Source organism: Motacilla alba, chromosome 3, assembly GCF_015832195.1.
Source record: "Motacilla alba alba isolate MOTALB_02 chromosome 3, Motacilla_alba_V1.0_pri, whole genome shotgun sequence".
NCBI classification, from domain to species: Eukaryota; Metazoa; Chordata; class Aves; order Passeriformes; family Motacillidae; genus Motacilla; species Motacilla alba.
This window is the reverse complement of record NC_052018.1, coordinates 81,665,586-81,682,680: the sequence shown is the minus strand read 5'-3', so window position 1 is coordinate 81,682,680 and position 17,095 is coordinate 81,665,586. Positions and strand designations below refer to the sequence as shown.

Sequence of the window (17,095 nt, the reverse complement as noted above, 5' to 3'; positions counted from 1 at the left end):
TGTATTCTGTTTGACAAGGTGCTCTTTATGCTAACAAGGGGCCTGCTTCTATTAAAGGCAGAACTCCTTTAGTTTTTAGCAGCACAGGATTGGGCATTTCACGGGGTTTTGTGTGCTTTACAGGAATCTGTAGTTCACATTACAGCTCACAGGAGTTATTCTGGATCAGGATGAAAGCTATTGTATCCAGATCTGTAACAGAAATAGATTTTAGTCATTTTTCTACTGTCAGAGAATAGAACTCTAAATTCCTCTGTATGTTTCAATGAGATCAGGCCTTTTAGTAGGCCTGTAAATGTAGTTTTTTCTCCTTGATAACATTTGTTTCTAAGGAAATTAAAGCCTAATGCTGCAGTACAGAAGTTCAATAATTAGGATTATTTTATTTGAAGAGATTTTAAGTACATTATGATCTTAATATCATGATTTTTATGTAAGGAGATAACACGAGAGACACCCAAACATTCATTTGTTGGTAAATACTTCCTGAGCAGGTAATGTTGTGGTTTCAGAGACATTAGAAACAAACCATTAACTAGAGAAGCATCTTCCTTATTAGAATCTTTGCTGGAAAATACACTGTCTTAAACTGGGACAACCGCTGCTCTAGTGCAGCCTAGATTCACAATAATTTAAAAGTAAAATTACAATTACCGTTCTTTTTTCACTTTAGTTTTTTTTCCTACTCTCCAGAAGGCTCCTTATCTGGAGCTTAGGAAACAGCAGTACTCAGCTTAATCTGCAGTTGAGTTACAGCAGCGCACGCTTTTCCCTGAGCTGCCTGCCTGCCCCCCTGCTCAAGCCTGCATATGTTGCTCAACACTGATCAAAAGTGGCCTCCCTCGGGAGGGAGGCTTGGGTTCATTTTGTCGGCCTGTTCATTACCTCGCCTCAGCCAAGGCTGAGCCAGGTGTGAGGTGGACAGTTGTCCACCAGGAGAGGTGCCAAGACCACCAGCATCTCCCTGGAAGGCTCTTGCCATGGTTGCTGAGGAGGAGCAGAGTCAGACCAGTGGGCCCCAGCGGGGACCTCGGGCTCTCTTGGGGCACCTGCTGAGCTTTCGCTGCCTTTCAGAAACCCAGACTGCTTTCTGCCCCATGTTCATGTGTGAGTTCACCAACAGAGAGATGTGCATTTTCTCTGGGCTTCCCATATAAGAAATTTTAAGTAATAATGTGTTTGTGCTGCAGCAACAGTATCAGAGGTTGCCATGTCTACAGAGACAGTAATTGACTGATAGCAGGTGGATCTCTTGTTCTCAAACTGCATGTGTTTGTCTTCTCTATCCCTACTTAAAAGAAAAAACCCCATGGTTTATTTTTGAACAAAGAGCCACAGCTTTGTTTTCTTAATTTACTACTCGTGATTTAAGGCAGTTAATTTTCATTTATGTAAGTGAGAATGTTCAGTTTCCAAAAGCATATCGAGATTTCTAAGCTTGCTTGTTTAAATGTTTGCTTCATAAAAGTTACCACTGCTTACAACTGAAAGATGAGAACATGGGGAAGTAGTATGAGAAAAGCATAATTTACCTAGCAAAACTAAGCAAGACCTTTTGCTGTAATCCAAGGGGGAAGTATTCTTCTCGTATAGTTACATTGAACATGTGTCAAGAAAGCTATTTACATTTATTTCAACTTGTAGCGAAGAAAAAGCTGATAGTTTTGCTAGAACTTTTCACTATAATTAAAATGTGGTGGCAACAGAAGAGTCTGTGCATGCACATGCACAGTTGTGGACAGGAGGAATCCTTCTGCTGGAAGGTGCTGGTGGTCTTATCAAGCTGGGATGTCTGTGCAGGGTCCAGTGACCGCTGACTGATGTGCTGAACTGTGACATGGGAGAGCCAGGCTGGAGCCACCTTTGTGCTCCTTTTGTGTGGTATTGCTGACAGCCCTGTGCTGCTGTGGCAAGGACTCTAGAGCTGCTGTTCTCATCCACAAGCTAAGCTGCTCTCGCCAGAAAGGCATAATTGACCCTTTGTACTGGCTGTGATCTGGGTCTGTTGATACTTATCTCCAAACTGCTTGGTTGCAGTCATATTCTTTATTGTGGAGGGATTAATCGTTTTCCTGAAGATAACTGTACTGATATTTGCCTCTAAAACAGCAATATAATTCCCTTATTTCATAGCAATGAATAAATTCACCTTGCAGTAAATTAAAGCACAGTTGGACTAATGCACATATAAATTACAAAATAGCCACTCTCTTACAGAGAGTGTAATACTGTCTATAATGTACTAATGCTTTTTTAAGATGTATTTTTTGTGAAATGCTTCCCTTCAGTGTTGCTAAGTAATTGCAGGTTTCACTAACTTCAGGTGCAGTTTTAAAATATAGTCCAAAACAAAACACCAAGTGGACTCTCTGTTCACAAGAGCTGAGCTTCATGAAGGTGGGCTGACAATACGGCTGAGATTGTCCAGCTCCTCTCATTTTTCTAAAAAAACTTGTGGTTTCTCAGGATGAAACTGCTTTCCTCTCAGGCCTTTCCAATGTAAAATTACCTTACCATTTTCCCTATCTTTACTCTCCTGTGTTACACCTGCCATGGTGTTTCTTTGATGCTGTGACTCCCTTCGGTCTCAGCAGAGCTGGTTTATGGGTGTACTGGGGAATGTGGGGGGATTGGGGCTGGCCCCAGGTGGTGCAGCCCTGCTCTGAAGTGCTGTGTTGCGTGCCAGCAGCAGCTCCCTGTGAGGTGGGAGCTTGCTTGGCCAGCCAGCGCAAACAGAGGCCAAACCCTCCTCAGGTCCCTTGGGTGTCTCCATGCATATCTTGAGCACTGATCTTTCTTACCTCTCACGCACATCCTAGGCTCCTCTGCCCACCTTGACCTCCTTCCCAGCCATTCCTTAGATCCTTATGCCCCTATTTTCCCTTTTGTTTCCTAGAGTAAGTTTGGAAATTAGAGCTGTAATAGAAGGGGAGTAGGCCAAGCTTGGGCTAAGTTCTCAAATGGAAGCAACCTGCTCTGTGTGGATGGAGAGCGACAGGCCCTTGTATGTAAGACATCTGTCTGAATATGCTGCACAGAAAAAATTGTCACCAATATAAGTCATATTCCTCCTTTTCTGTGTCACAAGCATAAAACTAAAGTCTGTACAAATCCTACAACTATCGTTAGTTTGACTGTGATTTATGCAAACCACAATAACCCTCTGTGAACCTGGAAAAATAAGCAAATGTGTGTTGCCTGCCAGAGCTTAAAGGCAAAATCATTTGTTTGGAATGAACTGGAAGGAGGGGCACCTCTAGAGTGGAAAATAAGGGTAATGGGGATTAAACAACAAAACTAACAAGTGACACCTCCATAGATATTTAACACTTTGTGTTTGATATTTTTGGAGTTTATTGTCATAGTAGTCAAACTATGCACTATAGCAGCCTTGGGGTTGTGCTTTGTGTGTTTTGAAGGACTGTGTTATGTAATCCTTAAACTTGCAAAGACTCCCTTGCAGATCACCAAATGAGAAGGACTGTACCCAGCACTATTGGCCTGTCATCTGCAAGGTCGCTTGTGAGAAACATTTTACCTTTCAAACACAGGCACTGATAGCTAGAGAGATAAGCTTTCTGCCTGGTACCTCAGTGCCTGCAGGCCTTGCTGGTTGCAGCCAGGATCTGGGCTCGGTGAGGACAGCAGGGCCGAACCCAAAGCTGTTCTGTTCGCCTGCGATTGCGACTGTGAGAACAACTGAAGCAGTTGTAGCTCAGCTGCACTGCCCTTTCTAGCGGTGGGTTTAGTTTCTTTTTAATTAAGACAATATCTGACAAAGTGAATTAACAGAAGCTGATGCTTTTAGCAGGTTTTTTGCTTCAAATGCCTGATGTCAGCTTGGGCCACATGTACATTCTGCACATGCCATGGGATAGAAAAAGTGAAGACTTGTTTTTCAATTCTCTGCTGCCTGCCCAGACACCACATGTACTGTCTGTTACATGTCGCTTCTGATGAGGTTCATGCTGGGAATTTCTTTTTAAAGGCAAAGTATTTGTGAAGGAAAGAGTGCAGATTGGGCATTAAAAATTCTCAGTGTCTCCAGCTTGAATACGGTGATTGCTTTATGTGGACACCAGCTAGCAGTTTGTACAGGTTCAGGTTTGTCTGGTAATAAACAAAGTAAGAGGAATTGGAGTAAGCAGTAGGGGAAATCAAGCACATGTTTATAAAAAGTAAACCAGCCACAGAAATTGTTGTAACTAGTGACACAAGCACAGGAAAATTATTTCAGTAATACAAATACATGTCTTATAAACATGAGGAGACCACTTTTGAAACCTTAGTGGGATATGTGTCTCCTACCATTATGACTGAGAAATTGTGCAAAATCTCTTCTGTCTGGCACATAACAAAATCAGAGAGGTGAACATCTTTAAAAAAACCAAAAAAAATGTAGTCTGACTATACATTTCAATATATTTCTGTAATATTTTCTGCTTCGAGCCCTGTCTCTCTTTCTTTTTTTTTTTCTTCTTCTTTTTTTTTTTTTTTCCCCTATGGTATTTTACAGCATTCTAAATTATTAGCCTGGATGATCTAGAGAATTGTTTTACTTCATACATGTCAACTAAAAGCATAAAAATAAAATAGGAACCCAAACTATTTCTTCTCTAGAGCAAACCTTATGCAGAGTTCATATTCCTATCAAAGGTCTTACTATTTTGTATTCCTTTCAAGGAGGAAAAGCCTCATCTTCAGCCAGGGGATTCGGACACAAATAGACATTAGTGAAGCTTTCACCCATAGCTTTTTCACCCTGCTGTACACTCTCTTTCATTGCTTCCTTCCTGTCAAAACCCAATAGGGCCAAAAAGTGGTCATCACAGCAGCGAAGCCCAGCTGCTACACCCCCTACTGAAGAGCAGGCTGATAATGTTCTCTTCAGCATGTTAAGCATGAGCTATTAGAAGCCCAGGAATAGATCCAGGCTCAGGTTTCCTACATGATCTATTTGTTTAACCTGGTGGGACAGCTGTGGAAGTGAGGACATCTGAAACAAAGGGGAAGCTCCTATGTAAACTTGTAATTAAACCCTATTTGCAGGTGTTGTTGTGGCATGCAAACATTATTATCTTATTAAAAATTACATACTATAGATACTTAAAAAGTTTGTGGAAAAATTGAGAGTGTCTTTAGTAAAAGGGAATTTAAATGTTACCCAATAGATATAAAAAATAAATAAGAAAAAAACATTGAGTGATACAAAGCCACCTGGGTCAAGGGGTTCATGGTGAAATGTGGACATTTGCTTCTTAGGTGTCCAATTCCAAACTGTGCAAGGGATATTAACTTCTAGTTACCATCTGTTAAACATCAGTTGGATGAGTTTGTTCTGCCTGTAGCATGGGCAAGTACTTATCTTACTAAGCTAGAAGTCGTGTAGATCTGCTCTGCCTGAGCAAATGACAGTCTTGTCCTTTTTGTGGCAACAGAAGTCTGAGAGGAGTTCCAGAGGGTGGGAAATTCCATGGAAACATTTTTAATGTGCCCTGAACTGTCTCCCTGTGTCCTGTTAGAAGTCAGGACTTCCAGTGTGACAGAAAGGAGGAGACTTATTCACTACCTTTAGTTCCTACTTACTTTTACAGGGTGGCTTTTTGGTCTGTGTGTTTTTCCTCTTACGCTTTTTTTAAAAAAATTTTTATTAACATGAAAAATGGTGCATCATAGTGTTTTGATTTTTGAAGCCAGGTGGGAGAATGCAGTTCAGTTAAAGGATAGGTTGTGTGTATAGATATTCCTGTTTAAATTTTGGGAGCATGTGGAGGCTTCTCTGAGATGCTCATCACTTAAGGTTGTTTCAAGGCACTGATCTATGGGTCAATTTAAGGTAAGTAATTTAGGACACTAGTGAAACATCAGGGTTTAATTTACTATTTAGTCTGCCTTTCTAAATACATGGACTCTAATTTTTTTACCTCAAAATTTACTGTGTGAATTTATCAGTGCTGTAGACCACAGTGAAGATGCAAGTTTCTCACGAGTAATAATTTTATTGTTGGTCTCAACATCCTAGTTGTTCACAGAGCTGATTCAAGAGACAAAGAGGTAGTGAAAATAAATTTTTCTGCCTTAATGAAAACAACATCACTTCAGCTATGAAAAGGGAAGACAGGAATGTAGTGGAGTTGAGGTGGAAAGAGAGGAGACCTGTCCTACCATGCCCATGAGAGGGGTGGGGAGTGACAGCAGCTGGGGCAGTTGTGGCTACAGAAACAAGCTCACCGTGAGCACCAGCCATACACCTTAACTCTTTGATGGCAGCAAGTCTGGCACCAAGACCATCAAAGGCAAAGCAAGGCTGATCACTGACTTGCATTCAGCAGGAGATGACCTCAGATAGTGCTTGATCTATCTGTGTCAGGAACTAAGCGTGATCTCCATCGTGATCGCCCTTCAGCTGCATCTCTGCAGCATGGCAGAGGTCTCCAGTGTGGTCTTTGGTTTTCCCACTGAGAACCAGGAACCACCCCTGATCATCAGTCACATGAGCAATGCAAGGAGCAACCTTAGAAACTCATAGCTTGACACTCTTGCCCTGACAGGACAAATGCATTTTAAAGGCAGTTTGCTGCACAGTATGCTGGTTCTGCTGGGCATTGGTCCCTTTGGGGGGCAGCAGGAGCCAGGCCCAGCACCCCCTCACCCACAGAGATGTGACCCTGGTGCTGGTGGCCCCCCCCTGTGTGGCTGGTGGTTCCCTGGGTGGCTGATGGCCCAGCCCGTGCCGTGGGGTGCCTGAGGGTCGCGGCACCCACTGCTGGGGAGATGGGCTGGCCTGTGTTACCATGGCAACTGGCAGATGGGGGGCTTCAGCAGGGGCAGCGGGGAAGCAGCCGCAGCAGCGTGCTGGCCGAGCTGCTCAACAACAGCCCTTTCAGCACTGACAGCTCTGCTCTGGCTGGCCAGAAGTAGTTATCAGATTACTTGTATTAAAACCTAATTAAGATGTGTGCCAGTAAATGCAGCATGATTATTGGATTTGGTGATTTAGCTGCTGCAGGTTGCTGCAATCCAATCACGCCATTTCAGCAAATCCAGCTCCGTGGAGTAAAGTGAAAACGTTTTACATCAGTAACCTGACTATGCTGAAAGAGTGAATAACCTTTTAATGCCTTTACTATGTCAAGGACTGACTGATACCCACTGCAGGGTGAATGGGTACTGCCCACAGATCCTTGCATATTAATTTCCTTCAAATCAACATTAAAACCCAGAGGAGGACTGACAGGTTATGTCAGCTTTTACCTTCATTGTGGATTGCCTGTGGATTAACAGGTCTGAGTCTCCCAGGGCAGGGAGCTTGCAGTCTGAGTCCTGTGGGTGCCCCTGTTTAGCTATGTGCTGTTACAGAAAAGAAAGCAGCTTTTGTTTTTATCTGTAGGCCACACATAAGGGGAAGTGTAACATGGTGGGTGCTAGTACAGCTTTGTGGTGTTGGATGCAATGGAAGTTTATTCTGCAGGTGGAATCCACCTTGGTGCCAAAGCTCTGCTCACCTCATTTCTGCAGGGTCTTGCAGTGATTGTCAAGCCATAGCTGTCAAAATGTAACAAAACCCTATCTATCCCTTTTCGCTTCATTTCTGGACAGCCTGGGGTATAGCCTAGTCTCAGATCCAAATTTCACTGCTGTGTGAAGTCTTCTGCATGTTGTAATTGCACAAAAAAGCAAGGTAGGTTGGAGCCATTCTAACATAAAGCTGCCTATGAGTTCCAAGTACTGAGAATCAGAGCAAAACGTTTACTTGAAGATTCCACTGCAGCTTGTGATGGCTTGGTCGTGTTCTCTTTCTGTGGAACCACTCATCTCATGGAACTGTCTCTTTCTTGCCTCCATATAGAAATAGGGATTTTGGTTTGAAAGGGTTAATGGAAAATTATTTGAAGGGTATTGCTGTTACTACTGACTGGGAGCTTTCTCCTTAGTGCCAGGCTGTCCTGTGGGTAGTCCAAACATGGTAACATAGTTCAAGAGCTACATTTTCACCTTGTGCCTTGAAGTAGAAGTAAAGTCACAGAGCACAGAGTCAGTCCAGGCCAAGGGGGAGCAGCTGCATGCCATCCCAACTGGACAGATCTCGCCACTTTGGTGGAAAAATTATCTCATTTAGACAGGAGGGACACAGTGGTCACTCAGATGCTCGGGACACAGTACATTTGCCTGGTAGGTGCTGTTGCCAAAGTGAACGTGGCGACCGTGCAACCTCCCTCACTCGTATTAGCAAAATGTGCAGAAGGTTCTGTCACCCAGTTGTAAAAATGATGGCAGGCATCGATGTGCAGTTGTAACATATGGGAAGTACAGTGAATGTGGGTGGAGCTGTTCATTTCTCATCTTGAATCATTTACGAGATCAGCAGGCAGGCCAGATACAATGCATATGGGAATGTGTGGCTGTGCTGCACATGTCACACGTAATAGCAGATACTGTGAGAGGGCCCAGAGCCTGTCCTCAGGAGCTAAACGCAGCAGAGCAGGCTAAGAGTCCCAGTGTGTGGACCAAAGGCCAGCTTGGCAGCAGTTTTGGGAGAGCAGACTGGCAGACAGAATTTGGGAATTCACAGATCCAGATTTGCACTAACTAGAACTGCACCCTTTTCATCCATTGTAGCCCAGAGTTGTAGATCAGTGTGTTATTAAACCTGTAATCAAGCACTGGAGATACAGATGATAAAGGTAAAGTTGTGGTCTGCTGGTCAAACCCAGCTCAGTGCCTGTGTCATCTTTCTCCCTCTTCTCAAGGAGACAGTCTAAATGTAACACTGGGTGGTGAAGTTACAAGCAGAAAAGTGTAATTTATTATTTCCATAATTAAAGATTTTTCCATTTACAGCAGTTTATTTGAAAGGACATAGAGCTTCACAATAGAGCACATTTGGGTTTTTGTCCAGCAATATTTTTGAAATTTGCATGAGCTACCTGTGATTATCTACTAAAAAATATTGTTCTGATGTAAAATTCACATTAGTTGGAAATGACTTCTGACTGGATGCCAGGAGTAATAAACAGTCACTGGAGAAATAACAAGTGATACCTGCTTTTGTGATTAAAGAAATAAATGTGTGGTTGACCTGTCTTACAGCACTGTTGTCCCAACTCAGGCACTTGTTCTTCCAGTGTAAGCAGAAGGCCTCCGCATGTTTCTTCTGATACCTGCCAGCTTTTTCCCTCTGTTTTGCAGCCCCTGATATGGAGGGCCTTTGGAATGATGGGCTCTTTACATCCTTCTGCAGGAATCCCTGTTAGACTGTTAAAGGATTTACGCTGACATGCTTAATTAACACTAAGCTTACTTGAAATAAGTGCTATGTTCTGTAATGAGTTTTGGACATTGACCAGCTTGCAAAGAGCAGTGGACAGAAAACAGAAGTTTTTGTCACTTCAGGTCCAGTTTGTCAGGGAATTTGGGCGTTTGGTTTTATAATCTGGGCTACTGTGGGTGTTTCAAGAAGACAGTTACTGAAGCAGTTACAGAGTGTGCAGCTTGCTTAGCTACAGGTGTTGGGATGCACTCGTGCAGTCTTTACTGATGTCACAGCAAAGCAAATTTGCTGTCATGTCCTCATAAAGCTTCTACATTAAAAGTGCAAACCTTTAAAAGTGCTAATTTAAAGTGTGAAAATACGTTTAATGCCCATCCTAGGAGTAATACTTTAGTCTCAGCCCAACCACCAGCCTGAACGCTGGGCGCTGCCCCCACCAGTGCAAAGATCAAAGCCTCTTCCGTGAACTCCAACTTCAGATGCTCTGCAACCCTTTTATCTATTTCTTTTCCAGGTTACAGCAGCTTGACAAGCACTGCCAGGCCACTGCCCAGCAGTTAGTGGAGTTGCTCAACAAACAGAATCAGCTCTTCAAAGAGAAGCACCTGCTTACAGAAGAGGTGCAGTTTCTGCGAACACAGGTACTGTGCCAAAAGAAAAGAAAGTCTAAGGGGAATATTCTGCAGCTTTAGCAGAGAAATCTGCCAGCAGTCTGATTTCAACTGCTGGATTTTGTTGCTGTTGTTCTTTTAAATACAGCATTACCTTATAAAAAATAAAATAAAAATTCATGCAGTTGGAAAGGTAGCTGAACCTGGCTCTCACTTAAATGGAAACTAAATGAAAAAAGTGTTTTGAAGTGACAATAAAAAAGCAGAAGTTACTCTCAATGACAGTTTTTAGCTTCCTATCTGAAGATTTTTGTGTTGCTTTTTCAGAGAAAAAGGAAATCTGTTCTTTAACATCATTAATGTTTGAACAGTTACTTGATATTGATAATTGCTTAGAGGTTTTGCTGCCATTTCTATCACTTCATGATAGACTCACTGCCTTCTATGATTTCACGATTTTTTTTTTCTCTTTATTTTAAAAAGTTTTTTTGGGTTTTTTTTTTGCGCTCAATGACCACTCATGGTGAGACTCTTGGGATTGTCCTGTGCAGAGCCACTAGTTGAGCTTTGATAAACCCAGTGGATCTCTTTCAACTCAAGATATTCTGTGATTCATGCACTCAAATGTGAGATGGTGAATGTACAGTCAGTCTTGCCTGAGCACTAATCACAGCACTGCTTCTCCAGCAGTTCTGATTGTTGCTTCCAGGGGTCCCTAGGAAGCTGTGGCTTCTTATGGGCTGTTCTGGCCACTGTTCTTTGGCCAGTAAGTGCTTTGGAAATAAGGGAGAAGACTGCAGGGCTGGGATTTTTCTTTTTTTCCTTCTTTCACTTTTTTTTTCAGAAAAAGGAAGAGAACTAACAAGCACAGAATGAGGTTTTCAGTAAAACTATCAGATAATCAAACTCAGCATTGAATTAGTGTATTTACTCAGGCACAAAGCAGATTACAATGTTTTCTAACTTTCAAACTCATGAGTTTGCCCAGGATTGCTGGAGTTTGCTTAACATGGTAACAAAGGACATTCACTGTAGGAAAGTTAGTCTAGTAGCACACCTAGCAGTGAACAGAACATGAATTGGCTTAGAACTTTAAAGTACTTAAATCATACTATTTTTGTAGGCTTTTTATCTGTAGAAGTCAGTAAATGTTTAACCTAGGAGAATAAAATCCATACTTTGTTAAGCCCCTAATCATGTCCATGTGTTCAGTTTTACAGGACTTCCTGTTCTAGTAGACAAACTCAGTGGCTTATGACAGTGTAAGGTTATCAGCATGTAGTAACTACTGGCAAATTTCAGGGCAACCATAGTGTTCTCTCTGTAAGAGAGGTTAAGGAGGTGGTTGTTCCCAAAATAAATTAAAATTTCTGCTTTAAGAAAAGCACTCTTGGTAATGTGAATAGCCTTTACATGGTCCACAGGGATTTTGTTATTGATAATCTATTTTATCTGGAAGTGATTGTGTTTTTATGGAGTTGGGCAGAAGTACAAAAATCATACAAAAAAGGAAAAAATCATTCAAATAATAAATTTCTATCAATACTTGACTGGCAAAAGCTGCCTTCTTTATGTTCATTACAAGTTAATTGTGCTCCAGAGGATACTTTTTAAGTTGAGAACACTCAGAAAAGAAGAATGATAGAAAAAAATTATTACAGAATGAGCCCTAAAAATCTATGTGCAGATATTTAAAGCAATGGTGGCTCTCTGGGAACTGGAATTCAGCCCATAAGAGCTGCTTGGAATATCAGACAGTTGTTTTAAGGAAACTGATGAAGTTCACCATAACTGGAAGCTCTTTGCAGAAAGATGTCTGTAGTTAGCATAGAAATACTGAAACCAAACAACTGCATACTTAATGTCAATCAAAGGTTAAAGTGACCTCATATTCCACATTTTATTGTATTGTCCAACAGCTGTCCTTTATAATTAACCAAGTTTTTGGAGGTTCTTTGGTGGGGGGTGGGGGGGAGGAGGTGGAAGCAACAAACCATTACCTAATCTTTCAAAGATGATGTAAAATACACTAACCTAAATGTGCTATTGTATCTTTGTAAGACTCTGCCCAAAATTGCTTTCTCATCTGCCTCACGATCGTCGAGAAAAAAGGACTGAGACCACCGAAAGAAAAAGGATCCTACATCCTGGTTTGGTGGGGGTTCGCCAAGTTCCCGGGACTGGAACTTGAGTTATTGTACCTCACGCTACACTGCTCCCAGTGAAAAGGACGAGGAGCATCTTGACCTTCCTTCGCCTGCACCGCTCTGTAACAATGGCCTGGAGTTTTCCACCCCCAAACCTGGCTGGACTCTCTTCTGGAATTACCCTTTGGTGGTCTCCACAGAAGACTCTACAACCACCGTGGCAGATGGACTGAGATGGGAGAAACCACTCCCTCTAAGACTGAGACATGAAATCCCTATGTGGACAAGACTCTTTTTCCTCCTCAAGGACTGAAACCTGTAATCTGGGGGGAGGAGGGCAGTGTGTGTGTGGGGAGAACAGCTAACTGAACTGATCATGTTTGCCTGCAGGCAGTGAACCAGGAAAACAATAGCTCTCCCCACTGTTGAGATTACAAGACTATTGTGCTCTTTCTCCCCCTCCTTCCCAACTTTTAACATAAAAGGCCCCTCAAGTCAGCTAGCCTTTTGAAGCTTCCCCAACGTAAAGGCGACTCCTCGACTGGACATCGACTGGACTTCGAAGAATTGCATCGCCTCTATGTTGGTAGATATACCTACTCTGTCTTTCCTTCCTTTCCTATAGGGTTCTTCCTTCTCTCTCTTTCTCTCTCTCTCTCTCTCCAATTCCCTCCAATGCATTTTGCTGTGATTGTTCAATAAAGTACACTGATTTTGTTGCTGCAAACCCCCTTGCCGTGTTGGTGTTTTGTACCCTGAGATCAGATAACGAACCATCACAATCTCGTCCATAAGGGCGGATCGTGACATAAAATTGGCGTCACGGACAGGATCCTGGTTGACAGACTCCACTTGGGACTCTGTCTCTGGGATTTCACAAAAGATCTCTCGGTGCAAAAGGGGGAAAACTGTTGTTGTTGTATTTGTCTGTATTTGGACTGTTTGGGAGAGAAAGGGGCATCTGAGGAAACTAAACAGGGCCTCCCAAACAGGTTAGCCCCTTTGCCTACTCAGGGAAGTGAGGGGAAACACGACAGAGGTTGTGTGTTTAATTTCCCTGCAGTAGTTTTGATCCTCTCACAAAAACCTGCTTTTGTTGTTGTGTTTGTCTGTATTTGGACTGTTTGGGAGAGAAGGGGCGTCTGAGGAAACTAAGCAGAGCCTCCCAAACAGGTTAGCTCCTTCGCCTACCCGGGGAAGTGAGGGGAAACACGACAGAGGTTGTGTGTTTGATTTTCCCCGCAGTAGTTTTGATCCTCTCACAAAAAACTGCTTTGTGTGCATGTGCATGTGTGTGTGTTTGGACTGTCTGGGAAGGAAGAGACTCTCCTGAAGAAACTAAGTAGGGCCTCTCAGACAGATTTTGTCTCTTCAACTACCCAGGGAAGCGAAGGGAAACACAGCAAAGGCTGTGCGGTTTTGTAACTTAAGTTGTACCTCCCTGTCGTAGTTTTGGTCCCTTCACAAAATGACTGAGAACCTCAGTGTAAAAGGTAAAGCTGAATTTTATGCTCTGCTTGGTAAATACAATGCCGCACCTTCTACAGAAGGAGAAGAATGGGCAAACTGCAATTGGTCTAATTTAGAAAATGTTATTAATAAAATATGCTCTCTGCAACATGAAAATAGGCTAAAACTGGGCAAAAATAAGACTATCCTCTGCTCAGTTTTGGGAGCCTGTCTCACAGCAGCTGTAGAAACCCGCTTTAAGCGGAAAAGTGAGGAAATGGCAATAATTGAATCCTTGCAAAATTTAGTCGAAATTCTGCAAAAACAACTTAATGAAGATAGAAATGAAATTTACACACTAAGAGCTGCACTTAGAAGGGAACAAGCTAAAAACACACATAGTTCTCATTCCTCTACAGAGGCAGAAGAAAAAGAAGTTCCACACATCAAACAAATATATCCACACAAAGAACTTGAGGCAGCGAAAATCCTCGGCGAGCACTGTTGTCCTCGCTTGAGACCATTAGTTAAAACAGAATATAACTATATCAATGATGAGGATTTTGACCCGCACATAACCACCAAGGAAAACCCATATACTGCTACTGAATTAACAAAACTTGCAAAGGAGTATGGGCTTCTCTCCCACAAATCAGAAACAGAATACATATGTCAAGTGTCTCTCCCTGGGGGAGATCAAAAGTCCCTGACTCAGTGCACAGCTCATCGGGCAGAGGGGCTTAACCCCTTGGAAAGGGGAGACCTTTTAACCATAGCTGGTACCCCTGACCAACTCCCGGAAAACATTCACAAAACTGGCTGCCTGCAAATGATTCGTGAAAAGAAACTAATTCCTAGTTCTGAGTTACCAATGCAATCACCTGTAAAGCCTGAAATTATAGCCTCTTTAATGCAAGGGCTTCCAGGAACATTTGAACCTATAGCAATTTTCCCTCAAAAAACTATAGCAGCCCTGGACCCTATCCATCCTCCAGATCCCTACCAGGTGGAGTGGGAACTTGCCTCTTCACAACTATCGGTACACATCTTGCAGTGGGGTTCTGAGGGTCCGACAAAACCTGTTTGTTTCTATTCCCGTGGTTTCAAAGATGCTGAGAAAGGATACTCTACCTGGGAAGGGGGGTTGTCTGTGGTTAGCTTAACTCTTATAGAAGTGGATAAAAACTTAGCAATACCCAAAACTGAGAGCCTGGGTAGTAGCCAAGACAAACTTGCCTCTGTGAGTAAAGCAGCCCCTCCTTTCTCCCCTGCTTCTGCGAACAGAGAGGAAGAAAGCAGCACACAAGTTAAAATACTGTTAACTATTTGGAGTATTTTCCAGCATGAGGGACAAAATTATTTCCTTGTCTGTATTTATACTGAGTCCTATGCTGTGTTTTTATTTGTGTTGGTCCAGGCCGATGCTTTCAAAGGAGTTACCAGAGATAATACTGTTAAAGCATTGCAGGGATGGTTTGGAATTTTCCTAAAACCACAGGAAATTCAATCTGATAATGTTTCTCACTTTACTGTCCAAGATGTGCAGGATTGGGCAAAAGGTGAAGGGGTTAAATGGATTTCTCACACCTCTTACTATAGATGGGGGGTTAATGGGTGTCCCAAAATCACTGCTTTTTGCCCAACAGCTCCAAGCATAATTCCTTCACTACAGGAACCAGATGACTTCAAGAACCCAGCACATTGCCCTGGACAACCTGTTTGGGTGGACTCCCCTGCTACAGGGGAAGTACCACTGATATTAAAAACCTTTCTGACAATTCCATCGTTCTAACTTTTCCTGCCTCTTTGTGGCAGAGCTTGTTGTGTTTGCTTTTACAGAAGAACTCCGAGGGACAACATGAAGACCTGATAAACCATGACAACACTGGCGCTGGACAACAAAAATAATGTTTTCCCTTCCCTTTATGGTAACACCAGGTGATGATATTACATATAACGTGTAAATTATTTGAACTTAAGTAAATTGGCTGCCACAACCAAAGATTTGACTAAAATTCAGCAACCACTGCAATCATCCTTATTGGCTCTGGGAACGCATCAGTGGCTGCTATCAAACATTTTGCCGAATTGGGAAAAGGTAAATATAGATGACTACAGATTGGTGATTGATGCACTAAATGCTACACAAAACAATGTTTCTTTGGCTCTCAGCTGTATCCAGGCACAATTATGGATGCAGTCCGTTTCTGCCTCAATTATAAGAGAAGGGGAAGAATGCATCTTTCCTACTGAGATTTGGAAAATAATTTGGGAAAGTGCCACTGATTTTGAAAGAGAATTCCAATCCTGGTGGAACCTGGTGAACTTTACCTATGACCCCATTACAAACACAGCCACAGCTTTTGTGTTAACGATACGCAATGCCTCTGTACATTTCATATTCCCTATTATCCCATTAGGACTGAATCACGGCGGAGCCATTCTCTATCCTTCTGGACATAGGGAATGGGCCCGCCACGTTAGTAACAAATAGCAAACTGTTAACCTGGAATCTTGTATTGTCCGAGAACAACAAGGGTTCATCTGTGAAAGCAATGCAATAACCGCTCAGGATATTTGTTTAGACACAGAGCAAAACATCTGTCATTTTGAAATTCATCCTAACGAGACTTCTAAAACAGTTTTAATATACATAGGCAACGGATGTGCATGCTTTAGAACTGCTTGTGATATTGTATCTGTAGAAGATGTACTCGTAGATACCAGTAATCATTCAAATTTTTGTGCTTGTAACTTTACTAAGATTGCAGGATGTGATTTTTCCTATGAAGCTCCGGTTACGTCTCACTACCTTTTGCAATCCAACTACACGCTGATCCACAAATTAGAACCCACTCCCATCGGGATGAACCTCACATTGGTAAGACAACTGTTGCTCCACCAGGACCTGAACGAGATTTTGGAAAAGATCAAGAAAAACGGACAAAAAACCTTGGTGACTGTTCATCACAATGTAAAACAGATACACCGTGTCCTGGAAAGAGTAAAGAGAGATGCCGAGCACCAGTGGTGGAACACTCTCTTCGGGTGGTCACCAACTGCCACAAGTGTCCTGAATACCATGTGTCATCCCATTGTTGTTCTTCTCATTCTAGTTTTGATTGGTTTTGTTCTATCCATAATCTTATTTGTAATGAATTGGAGAATGATGAAACGGCTAACTAGGCTGACAGCTATAATCAATGCTCACAACTTGGCTGATGTTTTCAATACTGTAGACATTCCTAAGACTATTGACACTAAATGGGTATAAACTAGAACATGTATTTCAGAACAATTATTAGTTTTCTTTTAATGATTTTGTGAGAATTATTCTGATTCATAGTGAATTATTTTGGATAAAATAATTTTGGAGATTATTTTTTAAATCAATTATGATTTAATTTTGCTTTTGCTTTTTAATTGTTTATGATTTATTCTGATTGTTTAAGAATATTGTTTTGAATTGATATTAATCATGTTGAACAATTGTTTCCCTTCTTTTTCTTTCTCTCTCTTTTCCTATTTTCCATTTTCTTCTTTTCCTCTCTCTTTCCCCCTTCTGTCATACTGTCTCTGTTTTCCGAGGTATACTACCAACATATGAGCCCCGCTGA

General features: G+C 42.1%; 1 protein-coding gene across 2 annotated transcripts in view; it reads left to right on the top strand.

Moving 5' to 3' along the window:
- Positions 1-17,095, top strand: part of SDCCAG8 (SHH signaling and ciliogenesis regulator SDCCAG8) — a 116,363-nt gene that overhangs the window by 88,590 nt on the left and 10,678 nt on the right. For both annotated transcript variants that reach the window (XM_038130324.1, XM_038130325.1), the window contains exon 17: positions 9,786-9,912. In XM_038130324.1, coding sequence (XP_037986252.1) covers positions 9,786-9,912 — 127 coding nt within the window. The remainder of the gene's footprint in view (positions 1-9,785; positions 9,913-17,095) is intronic.